We start from the raw sequence: 15,101 nt of genomic DNA on the forward strand, positions 1-15,101 counted from the left end.
GCAAACATCAGCAGACAGAAGAAATAAATCCAACCTGGCCTGAAGGAGCAAAGAAAGCCTCAGAGCAGAGGAACTGCACTGAAATGCAGACCCCTGATGGAGCCCAAAGCCTTGCAGAGCACAGCAAAGGGCCAAAGAAAGAGGAGGAGGAGCAGAAGTGAGGGAGAGGAGCAGGGTGGGGCTTAGCTGGGATTTTAGGCACTGACATTGAAAGGTTAAGTGATGCTTTGGTGCTGAGGATCTCAGAATCCCAGCATGGTGGGGGCTGGAAAGGACCTCTGGAGCTCAGCCAGTCCAAGCCTTTGCCAAAGCAGGGCACCCACAGCAGCCTGCCCAGCAGCACAGTGCCCAGGGGGGGTTGGAAGCTCTCCAGACAAGGAAACTCCACAACCTCTCTGGGCAGCCTGCTCCAGGCCTCCAGCAGCCTCACACCAAGGAAGCTTCTCCTCACCTTCAGGTGGAACCTCCTGGGGTCCACTCTGTGCCCTTTGAATCATAGAACCACAGAACCAACCAGGTTGGAAGAGACTTCATTGCCTCTGTGCTGTCCCTGGGCACCACTGAGCAGAGTCTGGCCCCAGCCTCTTGCCCCCCACCCTCTATCTCCTGCTGAGCACTGCTCAGCTGCCCTCTGGGGCTGCTCTTCTGCAGGCTCTCAGCCCCAGGGCTCAGCCTTTGCTCCTCACAGAGCTGCTCCAGGCCCCTCAGCAGCTTTGCAGCCTCCCCTGGACTCTCCCCAGCAGTTCTCTGTCCCTCTGGACCTGGGGAGCTCAGAGCTGGAGCCAGGAGTCCAGATGTGGCCTCCCTAGGGCAGAAGAGAGGGGAAGGAGAACCTGTCTGCTGGCCACACTCTTCCTCACACCCCCCAGGAGATCACTGCCCTTCTTGGCCACGAGGGCACATTGCTGGCTCATGGAGAGCTTCCCCCCCAGCACTCCCAGCTCCGTAGGGAGTGTGTCCCCCCCAGCACTGCCAGTCCCATGGGGAGCTTCTCCCCCCCAGCACTCCCAGCTCCATAGGGAGTTTGTCCCCCCCAGCACTCCCAGCTTGTGCTAGTTTGAAGCAAGCTGGAATGTTTTGGTAGAGGAACTAGATAACGGGCAGTGAAATGAAAACAATTGTGTCTACTTCTCTCACAGTCATGCTGAGAACTCTGGGAAGAAGAAAGACTTTTTCTCCATTTTGTTTCTCACTCTTGCTTTTGCCTTAGACCTGGTCACATCTCATTAACCCTGCTCCTACTAACCTTGCTCCCTAACCTCTTGGCTGCACCTCTTTTCTTCCTGAGAACTGGGGTAAGGTTGAGAGGGCTGGGGGGAGGTGTTGGGGTGGTTTGAAAGCCCCTCCTGGGGACCTAGGTTTCTGGGAGGGGAGTTGTGCTTTTATATTGTTTATCCTTTGTATATTTCTGTATATAATTGTATATAACTGTATATATTGTAAATAGCTGCTTGTAAATTCTGCTAGCTGTAAATAAATTGCTTCATCTATATTCCCAGAGGCCGTCTGAGTTAGCTGGGGCAAATACAAAGTGTGGGAGGGGCGGGGTAACCCCCAAACCATCACACAGCTCCATAGGGAGTTTGTCCCCCCCAGCACTGCCAACTCCATAGGGAGTTTGTCCCCCCCAGCACTCCCAGCTCCATAGGGAGTTTGTTCCCCCCAGCACTCCCAGCTCCATAGGGAGTTTGTCCCCCCCAGCACTCCCAGCTCCATAGGGAGTTTGTCCCCCCCAGCACTGCCAGCTCCATAGGGAGTTTGCCCCCCCAGCACTCCCAGCTCCATAGGGAGTTTGTTCCCCCCAGCACTCCCAGCTCCATAGGGAGTTTGTCCCCCCCAGCACTCCCAGCTCCATAGGGAGTTTGTCCCCCCCAGCACTCCCCGCTCCATAGGGAGTTTGTCCCCCCCAGCACTCCCAGCTCCATAGGGAGTTTGTCCCCCCCAGCACTCCCAGCTCCATAGGGAGTTTGTCCCCCCCAGCACTCCCAGCTCCATAGGGAGTTTGCCCCCCCAGCACTGCCAGCTCCATAGGGAGTTTGCCCCCCCAGCACTCCCAGCTCCATAGGGAGTTTGCCCCCCCAGCACTGCCAGCTCCATAGGGAGTTTGTCCCCCCCAGCACTCCCAGCTCCATGGGGAGCTTGCCCCCCCCAGCACTCCCAGCTCCATAGGGAGTTTGTCCCCCCCAGCACTCCCAGCTCCATAGGGAGTTTGCCCCCCCAGCACTCCCAGCTCCATAGGGAGTTTGTCCCCCCCAGCACTCCCAGCTCCATAGGGAGTTTGTCCCCCCCCAGCACTCCCAGCTCCATAGGGAGTTTGCCCCCCCAGCACTCCCAGCTCCATAGGGAGTTTGCCCCCCCCAGCACTCCCAGCTCCATAGGGAGTTTGTCCCCCCCAGCACTGCCAGCTCCATAAGGACCTTGCCCCACAGCACTCCCAGCTCCATAGGGAGTTTGGCTCCCAGCAGTCCCTGCTCCATAAGGACCTTGTCCCCCCCCAGCACTCCCTGCTCCTTCTCTGCTGAGCTGCTCTCCAGCAGCTAACTGCCCTGCACTCATCTTTGCTCTGTCCCAAACCGTCCCCCCATGGCACTCTCCATCTGCTGGCTGTGCCAGTGGAGCTAAGGGGGAGATGCACTGCCCAAGCTGAGGTTGCCCAGTCCTGGTACTCACATTGTAGAGGGGAATGGTCTTCATCACCTTGTACTGCTTCATGGGGTCCATCTTGTAGAGGTGTCTGTCAGTGATGAAGATTGCTCTGTCCTCCACCTTGTTAAAGCGATTGACCTGCATGGAAGAGCATCTTCAGTGCCAGAGCCCCAGCAGGGAAAGAAGGATCCAGAATGGCTCCAAAAGGGACCTCAGGGATCAGCTGTTGCAACTCTCCTTCCATGGGCCTCATCCAGCCTGGTCCTGAACTCCTTCAGGGAGGTTGTGGAGCACAGAAGCACCCAACGTGATCTTCGATCACGTTGGGTGCTTCTGTGCTCCACAACCTCCCTGGGAAACCTGTGCCAGGCTCTCACCACCCTCAACCTGTGCCAGTGGAGGAGGCAGACCCTGAGATCCCATCCACAAATAGAGGAACAGAGAAGCTTGGAGAAGCAACACTCCCAAAGTTATAACCTGGCCAGGTCAGAGAACCACAAAACCATTCTGGTTGGAAAAGCTCTTGAAGGTCATTGGAGCACAGAATCAGGCAGGGCTGGAAGGGACCACAAGGAGCAGGCAGTGCCAACCCCTGCCATGCCCAGGGACACCCTACCCTAGAGCAGGCTGCACACAGCCTCAGCCAGCCTGGCCTCAAACACCTCCAGCCATGGGGCCTCAACCCCCTCCCTGGGCAACCCATTCCAGCCTCTCACCACTCTGCTGCTCAACAACTTCCTCCTCACCTCCAGCCTCACTCTCCCCACCTCCACCTTTGCTCCATCCCCTCCAGTCCTGCCACTCCCTCACAGCCTCAAAAGTCCCTCCCCAGCTTTTTTGGAGCCCCCTTCAGATCCTGGCAGGCCACAAGAAGGTCCCCTGGGAGCCTCCTCTGCTCCAGCCTGCACAGCCCCAACTCTTTCAGGCTGTGCTCACAGCAGAGCTGCTGCAGCCTCTGAGCATCCTCCTGGCCCTGCTCTGGACACTCTCCAGCATCTCCACAGCCCTCTTGGCCCAGGGGCTCCAGAGCTGGATGCAGGACTCCAGGTGGGGTCTCAGCAGAGCAGAGCAGAGGGGCAGAATCCCCTCCCTGGCCCTGCTGGCCACACTGCTGCTGCTGCAGCCCAGGCTCTGCTTGGCTCTCTGGGCTGCAAGTGCACACTGCTGGCTCCTGCTGAGCTTCTCCTCCAGCAGCACCCCAAAGTGCCTCTCCCCAGGGCTGCTCTCCAGCCTGGCACTGCCCAGCCTGGATTGGTGCTTGGCATTGCCTCGACCCAGCTGCAGGACCTTGCCCTTGGTCTTGTTGAAGCTCCTGAGCTTGGCTTGTGCCCACCTCTGCAGCCTGCCCAGCTCCCTCTGGATGGATCCTGCCCTCCAGCCTGGCTGCTGCAGCACACAGCTTGGTGTGGGCAGCAAACCTGCTGAGGCTGCACTCAGTGCCTCTGCCCATGGCACCCACAAAGAACACCACCAAAGGCCAGCCTGGGACCCTCGGAGCCATGAAGGGCAATGGTCTCCTGGGGGTGTGAAGAAGAGTGTGACAGGCAGGTTGAGGGATGTTCACCTCCCCCTCTGCTCTGCCCTAGGGAGAACACAGCTGGAGGACTGGGTCCAGTTCTGGGCTCTCCGGTTCCAGAGAGACAAAGGAGGTTCTTCTGCCTCTGTGCTCAGCACTGCTCAGGCCACCCCTGCAGTGCTGTGTCCAGTTCTGGGCTCCTCCATTGCAGAGAGCTGTTGAGGTGCTGGAAGGTGTTGACAGCAGGGCAGCAAGGCTGGGGAGGGGCCTGGAGCAGAGCCCTGTGAGGAGAGGCTGAGGGAGCTGGGGGGGTGCAGCCTGCAGCAGAGGAGGCTCAGGGCAGAGCTCATTGCTGCCTGCAGCTGCCTGCAGGGAGGCTGTAGCCAGGTGGGGTTGGGCTCTGCTGCCAGGCAGCCAGGGACAGAAGAAGGGGACCCAGGCTGAAGTTGTGCCAGGGCAGGGTCAGGCTGGATGTTGTTAGGAAGTTGTTGTCAGAGAGAGTGATTGGCATTGGAATGGGCTGCCCAGGGAGGTGGTGGAGTCACTGTCCCTGGAGGTGTTGCAGCCAAGCCTGGCTGGGGCACTTAGTGCCATGGTCTGGTTGACTGGATAGGGCTGGGGGAGAGGTTGGACTGGCTGAGCTTGGAGCTCTCTTCCAACCTGGTTGATTCAATGAAAGATTCTATGAAAGAGACAGGAAACTGCTGGAAAGAGTCCAGTGGAGGATCCAAAGGTGCTGGCAGCATTACAGGGGGATGAGAAGGTGGAGATGTGAGTAAGGCACAAGGGAAGGAGTGGAGGAGATGATGAAGATGACTGAAGAGTACTGGGTTGGAAAGTAGCCTTCTACTCTGTCCTAGGGAGGCCACATCCACAGAACTGGGTCCAGCTCTGGGCTCCTCAGAGCAAGAGAGCCAGGAACAGCTGGGGAGAGTCCAGGGCAGGCTGCAGAGATGCTGAGGGGCCTGGAGCAGCTCTGAGAGCAGCAAAGGCTGAGCCCTGGGGCTGAGAGCCTGCAGAAGAGCAGCCCCAGAGGGCAGCTGAGCAGTGCTCAGCAAGAGCTAAAGGCTGGGGGCAAGAGGCTGGGGCCAGACTCTGCTCAGTGGTGCCCAGGGACAGCACAAGGGACATTGGGCACAGAGTGGAACCCAGGAGGTTCCACCTGAGCAGGAGGAGAAGCTTCCTTGGTGTGAGGCTGCTGGAGGCCTGGAGCAGGCTGCCCAGAGAGGTTGTGGAGTCTCCTCTGCAGAGATTCCAACCCCTCCCTGGCACTGTGCTGCTGGGCAAGCTGCTGTGGGTGCCCTGCTTTGGCAGGGAGGCTCGGACTGAATGATGCCCACAGGTCCCTTCCAACCTCACCACGCTGGGATTCTGTTTGCTGCCATCTGGACTCCCAGGAGATGGAGGCAGAGCAGCAAACAGGCAGGAGGCAAGAGGCAAAGCTTGGTCAGAAGCAAGCGAGGAAGTAGGACATGAAGCAGAAACTCTTCCCAGGCAGGGCCAAGCTGCAGCCATGGCTGTAGCACAGCCACTCTGGGGCCTATTCATCATCTGGGAAGGGCAGATAAGGTCAGGCTGTGATGAGGAGGATGAACACAAGCAGGATTTTCCCAGGTGAAGCCAGGAGGCAAGTGGAGATCTGACATCTCAGTCTGCAGGCAGCAGCGTGGCAAAGTTCAGTGGCGAGGAAGGCAAAGTGCAGAGCTCTGTGACAGCCTCAGCTCCACAGCCCCAACCCAGCAACAGCAACTGCAGATGGATTAGAGAGCTCTGGAGAGATCCTGGCACCAGCACAGCTGAGAGCAAGCAAAGCTGCAGCATGAAGTGCAGCCCAGCAGGAGGAACTGTGCCCTGGGTGCCAGGACCTCACTCGGGCAGTGTGTGGAGCACTGGGCTGGAGAGCCTCTGCTGGCTCAGAGAAGGTAAAGAACATGATGGAAGGCCTGGAAAACCTCACAGGGAGAAGTGCTGAATGACTGGGATTATTTTTAGGAAGCAGATGAATGGGAGAGAGGGGAAAAAAAAAGGCTCTGGAACACTGAATGGCTCTGAGAAAGTAGGTTAGGAGTGTCTGGGGCTAGGCACGGAGCAGAGCAGCTCCTCAGACCATCCCTTGGCTCCCAGCACACCATGCCCTGTGCCTTGGGCCTTTGGGCAAAGGCTGCTAGGCTGTGGCTGGTCCCTCTGCTGTGATGCTCTGTGCCCATGCTTCCAAAACACATCTTTTGTCCTTATTTGAGTGGTTGTTAAAGAGCCTGAGCCTCACTGCCATGGTGCTGTTTGCTGCTCATGTCACAGCATCACAGCATCACAGCATCACAGCATCACAGCATCACAGCATCACAGTATCACAGTGTCACAGTATCACCAAGGTTGGAAGAGACCTCACAGACCATCAAGTCCAACCCTTTAGCACAGAGCTCAAGGCCAGACCATGGCACCAAGTGCCACGTCCAGTCCTGCCTTGAACAGCTCCAGGGACGGCGACTCCACCACCTCCCCGGGCAGCCCATTCCAGTGGCCAATGACTCTCTCAGGGAAGAACTTTCTCCTCACCTCCAGCCTAAATTTCCCCTGGCACAGCCTGAGGCTGTGTCCTCTCCTTCTGGTGCTGGCCACCTGAGAGAAGAGAGCAACCTCCTCCTGGCCACAACCTCCCCTCAGGTAGTTGCAGACAGCAATGAGGTCTGCCCTGAGCCTCCTCTTCTCCAGGCTAACCAATCCCAGCTCCCTCAGCCTCTCCTCGTAGGGCTGTGCTCAAGGCCTCTCCCCAGCCTCGTTGCCCTTCTCTGGACACACTCAAGCATCTCAATGTCCCTCCTAAACTGGGGGGCCCAGAACTGAACACAGCACTCAAGGTGTGGTCTAAGCAGTGCAGAGTACAGGGGCAGAATGACCTCCCTGCTCCTGCTGGCCACACCATTGCTGATGCAGGCCAGGATGCCACTGGCTCTCTTGGCCACCTGGGCACACTGCTGGCTCATGTTCATGTGGGTACCAATCAGTACCCCCAGATCCCTCTCTGTCTGGCTGCTCTCAGCCACTCTGACCCCAGCCTGTATCTCTGCATGGGGTTGCTGTGGCCAAAGTGCAGCACCCTGCACTTGGAGCTATTGAACTGTATCCCATTGGACTCTGCCCATCTGTCCAGGCAGTCAAGGTCCTACTGCAGAGCCCTTCTGCCCTCCAACCCAGCCACATCTGCCCCCAGTTTGGTGTCATCTGCACACTTGCTGATGACTGACTCGACATCCTGCCTGCTGTCCATGCAGAGAGTCCATGGTGACCCAAACCTCACCAGCAGAGGTGACAAATATCTCTGTGCCAGCAGAGCCACTCCACTACAGGAGGTCCTGCAGCCTCTGCCCAGAAAGCAGGGAGGAGAAGCAAGCTCAGCCCTCAGCAGGCAGTGTTACACTGAGCAATGCTGCTCTGCTCTGCTCAGACCTCACCTGCACCACTGCCTCCAGCTCTGGAGCCTTCAGCACAAGAAGGACCTGGAGAGGGTTCAGAGGAGGCCACAAAGATGCTCACAGGGCTGTAAACCCTCCCTTGTGGGGACAGGCTGGGAGAATTGGGGCTGTTGAGCCTGGAGAAGAGAAGGCTTCACAGGGGGATCTCAGAGCAGCCTTCCAGGAGCTGAAGGAGAGCTGGGGAGGGACTTTGGGCAAGGGCTGAGAGTGCCAGGATGAGGGGAATGGATTTGAGCTGGGAGAGGGGAGAGGGAGAGTGGAGGTGAGGAAGATATTGTTGAGAGGGAGGGTGGTGAGACCCTGGCACAGGTTCCCCAGAGGGAGGGTGGTGAGACCCTGGCACAGGTTCCCCAGGGAGGTTGTGGAGCTGCTCAAGGCTGGCTCAAGGATGAGTCCCTGAGCGCCCTGTGCTGGTGGGAGGTGTCCTTGCCCATGGCAAGCTTTGAGGTCCTTGCCCAGGCTGAGCTTTGAGGTCCTTTCCAAGCCACCCTGTGCTCATGCAGCACATTTCAAACCCTACTGCATCCTTTCTTTGCATTCCCACAGCTCTCAGCAGTGCCACTGAGCAACAAATTCAGCCAAGGAGCTGTGCTGAAGGAGAGGTCCAGCAGCTGAGAAACCCAATCCTGACTCCTCTCCAACTTCTTGCCTCATGCATCTAAGGCACCACACAACCTGCTGGGCTTTTAGAAGTCAACTTGTGGGGTTGGGAAGCCACAGGAGAGACTTCATCAGCTGCCAGCACGGTGGCAAATGGCAGAGTTCTGAGCCTGGAGGAGCTGAGACAGGTCCTTATGTTCTCAGCTCCAGCTCAGCCCCTCCTCAAGAGCAGCCCTGCCCAGCATTGTGTTCCCTGCACCTTCTGGCTGGGTTTTATTTATAGCTTTGTTGATCTCAATGTGATTAGCTCTGAATTGAGCTCCTTGATGAGCTCATGAAGGGGGGGAAAAAAATGAAGGTCTAACCTCCAGCAGGGAAAAAAAAAAGACACCAGCTCCAAATCAGCTTCTCAGGTCTCTGCCAGGGGCCTCTCAAGGCTGCAGGGCTCTGGAGGAGCTGATCCACTCCAGGGAGCTTGGTGCCATGAGTGATGAGGAGGGGAAGAGGCAGAAAAGCCTTAGTCTGTGAGACAGAGGCTGCTGTTTCCTAGGTGACACAGCCCAGGCTGCTGCTCTCCATGAAATATGCACTTGTTTCCCTAAGCAAAAGCCTTGCACCTTCCCTCTGCAGAGCACAGAGCTCCACAGTGCTGAGCAGCAGCAGCTCTCCACAGGCTGAAGGCTGCTCCCACCTGTACCTGCTGCAGGGAAGCAAAGAAGGCAGCTCCATCAGGGACACTGCAAAGTCTCCTCCCAGACCTCAGAATCAGAGAATCAGGCAGGGTGGAAGAGAGCTCCAAGCTCAGGCAGCCCAACCTAGCACCCAGCCCTGCCCAACCAACCAGACCATGGCACTCAGTGCCCCAGCCAGGCTTGGCTGCAACACCTCCAGCCACAGCCACTCCACCACCTCCCTGGGCAGCCCATTCCAATGCCAATCACTCTCTCTGACAACAACTTCCTCCTAACATCCAGCCTCAGCCTGCCCTGGCAAAGCTTGAGGCTGTGTCCCCTTCTTCTGTCCCTGGCTGCCTGGCAGCAGAGCCCAACCCCACCTGGCTACAGCCTCCCTGCAGGCAGCTGCAGGCAGCAATCAGCTCTGCCCTGAGCCTCCTCTGCTGCAGGCTGCACCCCCCCAGCTCCCTCAGCCTCTCCTCACAGGGCTGTGCTCCAAGCCCCTCCCCAGCCTTGCTGCCCTTCTCTCAACACCTTCCAGCACCTCAACATCTCTCTGCAATGGAGGAGCCCAGAACTGGACACAGCACTGCAGGGGTGGCCTGAGCAGTGCTGAGCACAGGGGCACAAGAACCTCCCTTGACCTGCTGCCCACACTGCTCCTGAGCCAGCCCAGGATGCCATTGGCTCTGCTGCCCACCTGGGCACTGCTGCCTCCTCTGCAGCTCCTCTCTCCCACCACCCCCAGCTCCCTCTCTGCCTGCCTGCTCTCAGCCACTCTGGCCCCAGCCTGTAGTGCTGCTTGGGGTTGTTGTAGCCAAAGTGCAGAACCTGCCCTTGGCCTTGTTCAGTCTCACCCCCTTGGCCTCTGCCCACCCATGCAGCCTGGCCAGGTCCCTCTGCAGGGCTCTGCCACCCTCCAACAGCTCCACAGCTGCTCCTAGCTTGGTGCCATCTGCAAACTCACTGCTGCTGGACTCAATCCCCTGCTCCAGATCATCAGTAAAGACACTGAGCAGGACTGGGCCCAGCACTGATCCCTGGGGCACACCACCAGTGCCAGCTGGATGTGGCACCATTCACCACCACTCTCTGGGCCCAACCCTGCAGCCAGTTCTTGACCCATATCAGAGTGAATCTGTCCAAGCCAGCAGCTGCCAGCTGTGCCAGGAGCTGCTTGTGGCAGATGGTGCCAAAGGCTTTGCTGCAGCCCAGGCAGCCTCCATCCACAGCCTGCCCCACACTCACCTTCTCTAGACACAGCTTCAGAAGCTTTGGTCCAAACACTCCTCCATGATTATTCATCTCAAGCTGCTCAAGTTGAGACCCCACTCAAGCCCCAGCAAACTCCAGCAGCAGCTCTCAGTGCTTCAAGAGCAGCTCCTGCCTGGTCAGAGCTGTCCTTGCTGCACCAAACCAGAACCAAACAGCAGCTACAAAAGCCTGGCAGCAAGTTGAGTGCTTTGCCAATCTCTGCCAGGTTCTGGCCAGCAGCAGTGGCACTGGCACCAGCTCCAGGCTTGTCTGTGTTCAGCTTGCCCACTACTTTGCATGGAATCATGGAATGGTTTGGGTGGGGAAAGAGATCTTTAAGCTCATCCAGTCCAAGCCTCAAGCCAGCACCACCATGGCCACCAAACCATGGCCCCAGGTGCCATGGCCACCAAACCATGGCCACAGGTGCCATGGCCACAGGTTTCCTGAACACCTCCAAGGATGGGGACTCCACCACCTCTCTGGGCAGCCTGTGCCAATCCCTGACCACTCTGGCAAGAAGGTTTTTTTCCCTGCCACTGCTGCTGACCCTTCCCTGCCACTGCAGCAACTCCTTCAGCCCTGGCATGATGCTGGGTACCTGACTGAGAGCCATGAGGGAAGCCTGAGGCAGAGATCAAGCACTCAGCTGAGCTCACCAAGGTGCCTCTCCTTACAGTGACACCTCCCAGCAAAGCCACCAGCAGTGACAGAGCATTTGCAAGGCCATGGAACTGCTGGAGAGGGTCCAGAGCAGGACACAAAGATGCTCAGAGGGCTGCAGAACCTTCCCTGTGGGGACAGGCTGGGAGAGTTGAGGCTGTTGAGCCTGGAGAAGAGAAGGTTCCACAGGGGAGATCTTGGAGCAGCCTTCCAATGCCTGAAGGGGCTGCAGGAGAGCTGGGGAGGGACTTGTGACAAGGGCTGGGAGTGCCAGGGTGAGGACCAATGGCTTTGAGCTGGGAGAGGAGAGAGTTGAGATGGAGGGTGAGGGGAGACTGGTACAGGTTGAGGGTGGTGAGACCCTGGCACAGGTTTCCCAGGGAGATTGTGGAGCACAGAAGCACCCAATGTGATCAAAGATCACATTGGGTGCTTCTGTGCTCCACAACCCCCCTGGAGGTGTTCAGAACCAGGCTGGATGAGGCCATGAGCAACCCTGTGCTGGTAGGAGGTGTCCCTGCCCATGAGAAAGAAATCCTCACTTTGCAGACCCACAACAAACCAGGTTCAGGGTAAGGAGTCTGACAAACAGCCCTGCAGTGTTGCTGGCTCCTTCCCCAGTCTTAGAGTCATGGACTGGTTTGGGTGGGAAGAGACCTCCAAAGCTCATCCAGTCAAACCCCCTGCAGCCAGCAGGGACATCCCAAACCAGAGCAGCTCCAGATCCCATGGGAAGCTGGATTGAAGGACACCAAGCTAGGAGCAGCTGTGGAGCTGCTGGAGGGTAGCAGAGCCCTGCAGAGGGACCTGGCCAGGCTGCATGGGTGGGCCAAGGGGATGAGACTGAACAAGACCAAGGGCAGGGTTCTGCACTTTGGCCACAGCAACCCCAAGCAGCACAACAGGCTGGGGACTGAGTGGCTGAGAGCAGGCAGGCAGAGAGGGAGCTGGGGGTGGTGGGAGAGAGGAGCTGCAGAGGAGGCAGCAGTGCCCAGGTGGGCAGCAGAGCCAATGGCATCCTGGGCTGACTCAGGAGCAGTGTGGGCAGCAGGACAAGGGAGGGCTCTGCTGTGAGGTCAGGCTGAGAGAGTTGGGCTTGGGCAGGCTGGAGGAGAGAAAGCTGCAGGGAGACCTTGGAGTGCTGGAAGGGCCCAGCAGAGAGCTGGGGACAGAGCTGTGAGCAGGAGCTGCTGGGCCAGGCCAAGGGGGGATGGTTGGAAGCTGAAAACCCAAAGCAGTTTGTGATCCCATGAGACAGCTTAGGACATAAATGGCTTCCTGTGAAGAGAAGCTGCAGGCTGACAGTCCCCAGGGGAGGGCTCTGCTCTTGCAGCCTCAGCAGGGAGTCACTCAGAGGCTCCCTGAGACTCCTCACTGCTGCTTAGTCTGCAAATCCTCTGTTCACGTTTAAGGTCTCCCAGATTCCTTCCAGGAGAGCTTTGGCTGGAACATGAAATGCTGCACCTGGAAATGTCAAACCTTTGTCTTGTGAGCTTTCAAAGTTCAGCACTGTTTGTCTTGTCTGCTTGGCTCACTCCAGGCTTGCTTGCATGTTCCTTGTCCACACAGGAAGGCAGACAAAGGGTTCACTCCCAAAGACAACAACCTCCAAGGCTGCATTTGAAAGGGCTCATTTGCTTTTGGGGTTAAACAGGGAGCTGTGCTGAAGCTGTGCTGAAGCTGCCAGGCTCAGCCACAGCACCACAGACCCTGCAGAGCTGCAGTCTTGCCTCCAGCAGCAACACTGAACTGAGTCCTTTCATCTGTTGGAGGAGAAGAGCTCCTACCTGCTGCCTGCTGCAGGGCTCTGCACTTTGGCCACAACAACCCCAAGCAGCACTACAGGCTGGGGCCAGAGTGGCTGAGAGCAGCCAGGCAGAGAGGGAGCTGGGGGTGGTGGGAGAGAGGAGCTGCAGAGGAGGCAGCAGTGCCCAGGTGGGCAGCAGAGCCAATGGCATCCTGGGCTGGCTCAGGAGCAGTGTGGGCAGCAGGACAAGGGAGGTTCTTGTGCCCCTGTGCTCAGCACTGCTCAGGCCACCCCTGGAGTGCTGTGTCCAGTTCTGGGCTCCTCCATTGCAGAGAGCTGTTGAGGTGCTGGAAGGTGTCCAGAGCAGGGCAGCAAGGCTGGGGAGGGGCCTGGAGCACAGCCCTGTGAGGAGAGGCTGAGGGAGCTGGGGGGGTGCAGCCTGCAGCAGAGGAGGCTCAGGGCAGAGCTCATTGCTGCCTGCAGCTGCCTGCAGGGAGGCTGTAGCCAGGTGGGGTTGGGCTCTGCTGCCAGGCAGCCAGCAGCAGAAGAAGGGGACCCAGCCTGAAGCTGTGCCAGGGCAGGTCTAGGCTGGATGTTGTTAGGAAGTTGTTGTCAGAGAGAGTGATTGGCATTGGAATGGGCTGCCCAGGGAGGTGGTGGAGTGGCTGTGGCTGGAGATGTTGCAGCCAAGCCTGGCTGGGGCACTTAGTGCCATGGTCTGGTTGGTTGGGCAGGGCTGGGTGCTAGGTTGGGCTGGCTGAGCCTGGAGCTCTCTTCCAGCCTGCCTGATTCCATGGCTCTGTGATTCTATGCCTCAGGACCACTGCTCCCCTAGGGGAGATGCTGCCTTGGCACTCGCTCGGCTGAGATTCTTTCTGTCTCACACAGATCCTCAAGGACAGAGCCCAGAAGAAGCATTAAGTGTCCCAAAGCCTCAGGCAGAGCTGGGTGTGGCTGGGCAGCAGCTCTCCTGTGCCTGCTGAGCTCACCCAAGGCTCTGTGCCTGCCTGTGTTGGTGGCTGCAGCTCACCTGCCTCACCTTGACCCCGCTGCTGATGTCTGCTGCTGCTGTGCTGCCACACTCCCAGCTCTGCTCCCCTCACTGGTGACTTCAAAAGCCACCCAAAGCCACCTCTAGCCAAGCAGGCAGCACAGCAGCTCTCTGCTACCAACAACTTCCCTTTAAAGAGACCAGAAAAGACACAAGTGGATTCAGAGCCACCAGGCTGCAAGTCTGACCTGGCAGGCTGCAGATCTCAGCTGAGCTCCTTTCTTTAATCACTGCTGCTAAGCTAAAGCTTCCATCACCTCTGAAAGCCCTGAGCCAACCTGCCAGGCCACTGCATGGCAGCTAACACCTACCCCACCTCCAGCCTGCCTCTGGCACCGAGGAGCTGGCACCATGCAGCAAAGCCCAGCAGGAAGCAGCTCTGCCCAGCAGCAGACACAGCTCAGGGCATGCAGCAGCCAGGCCTGTTCGGGTGCCCAAGGCTTCCTTCAGCCACCTTCAGCCCAAGGCAGAGCCTCTGTGCTCCTGAGCAGCTCCTGAGCAGCTCCTGAGCAGCAGAAGGTGTGGATGTGTGCTCACACCTCCTGCTTGCACAGGACATTGTCCCTCAGAGCTGAGTCAGGAGCAGCCAGAGAAACATAAGGACTTAAGAGCTTAAGAGTTGTGTAACAGGCAGCAGAGCTAAGTCCCACATGGCAGCCCTGGGCTACACCCCCCTGGGGGATCCCCTCACGTCACTCCCTTCTGATTTGGAGCACCAATTCCCACAGCCACATCCTGCAGAGCTCAGCACTGGAGTTTTACCAGGGCTCTGGTTTAGCTGGGAACAGCAACAAGGGGGCAGGAGTTCACTAAATGCAGCAGGAAAGGAACTGTTTGGGCTGCAGCCCAAAGGGCAAACAGCTGAGAGAGATTCTCCTGCACCCCCTTGTCCCTGACACAGATTCCAGCCAACCTGCTGGCAGGCTGGCAAGAGGAGCTTTGGATTCAGACTCACCTGATCCTCCTTTAATCCTGCCAACAGACTCCAATACTCACACAAATCACTCTCCCAGCTGCCCAACCTTGCTCCTGAAGAGCACGTGGGAAAAGAGAGGAATACTCCACTGAGACTTCTGTTTGGAAAGCCACAAGAGAGCTCTGGTTCCATACAGGCTGATAGAAGGCTGCAGGGAGAGCTTCTGGTGGCTTTGGAGAGCTTGAAGGGCCCAGCAGAGAGCTGGGGACAGAGCTGTGAGCAGGAGCTGCTGGGCCAGGCCAAGGGGGGATGGTTGGAAGGTGAGAGAGGAGCTTGAGAGTGGAGAGAAGGGAGAAATGTTTGGCAGTGAGGGTGGGGAGAGCCTGTGCCAGGCTGCCCAGAGAGCTGGGAGCTGCCCATGGCTGGCAGCAGTGCAGGGGAGGCTGTGTGGGGCTGTGAGCAGCCTGCTCTGGTTAGAGATGTCCCCAGTGGCTGTTGAGGTTGGCCTGGATGAGCTTTATAGGTCCCTTCCCACCAGCAGACAGAGAGAGGAGATCCTAA

The 15,101-nt window shown here is 58.1% G+C and overlaps 1 protein-coding gene across 2 annotated transcripts in view; it reads right to left on the reverse strand.

Moving 5' to 3' along the window:
• Positions 1–15,101, reverse strand: part of MYO1D (myosin ID) — a 271,655-nt gene that overhangs the window by 79,524 nt on the left and 177,030 nt on the right. For both annotated transcript variants that reach the window (XM_064174228.1, XM_064174227.1), the window contains one exon: positions 2,671–2,784. In XM_064174228.1, the coding sequence (XP_064030298.1) occupies positions 2,671–2,784 (114 nt within the window). The remainder of the gene's footprint in view (positions 1–2,670; positions 2,785–15,101) is intronic.

Source organism: Pogoniulus pusillus, chromosome 40 (genome assembly GCF_015220805.1).
Source record: "Pogoniulus pusillus isolate bPogPus1 chromosome 40, bPogPus1.pri, whole genome shotgun sequence".
In the NCBI taxonomy this organism is placed as follows: Eukaryota; Metazoa; Chordata; class Aves; order Piciformes; family Lybiidae; genus Pogoniulus; species Pogoniulus pusillus.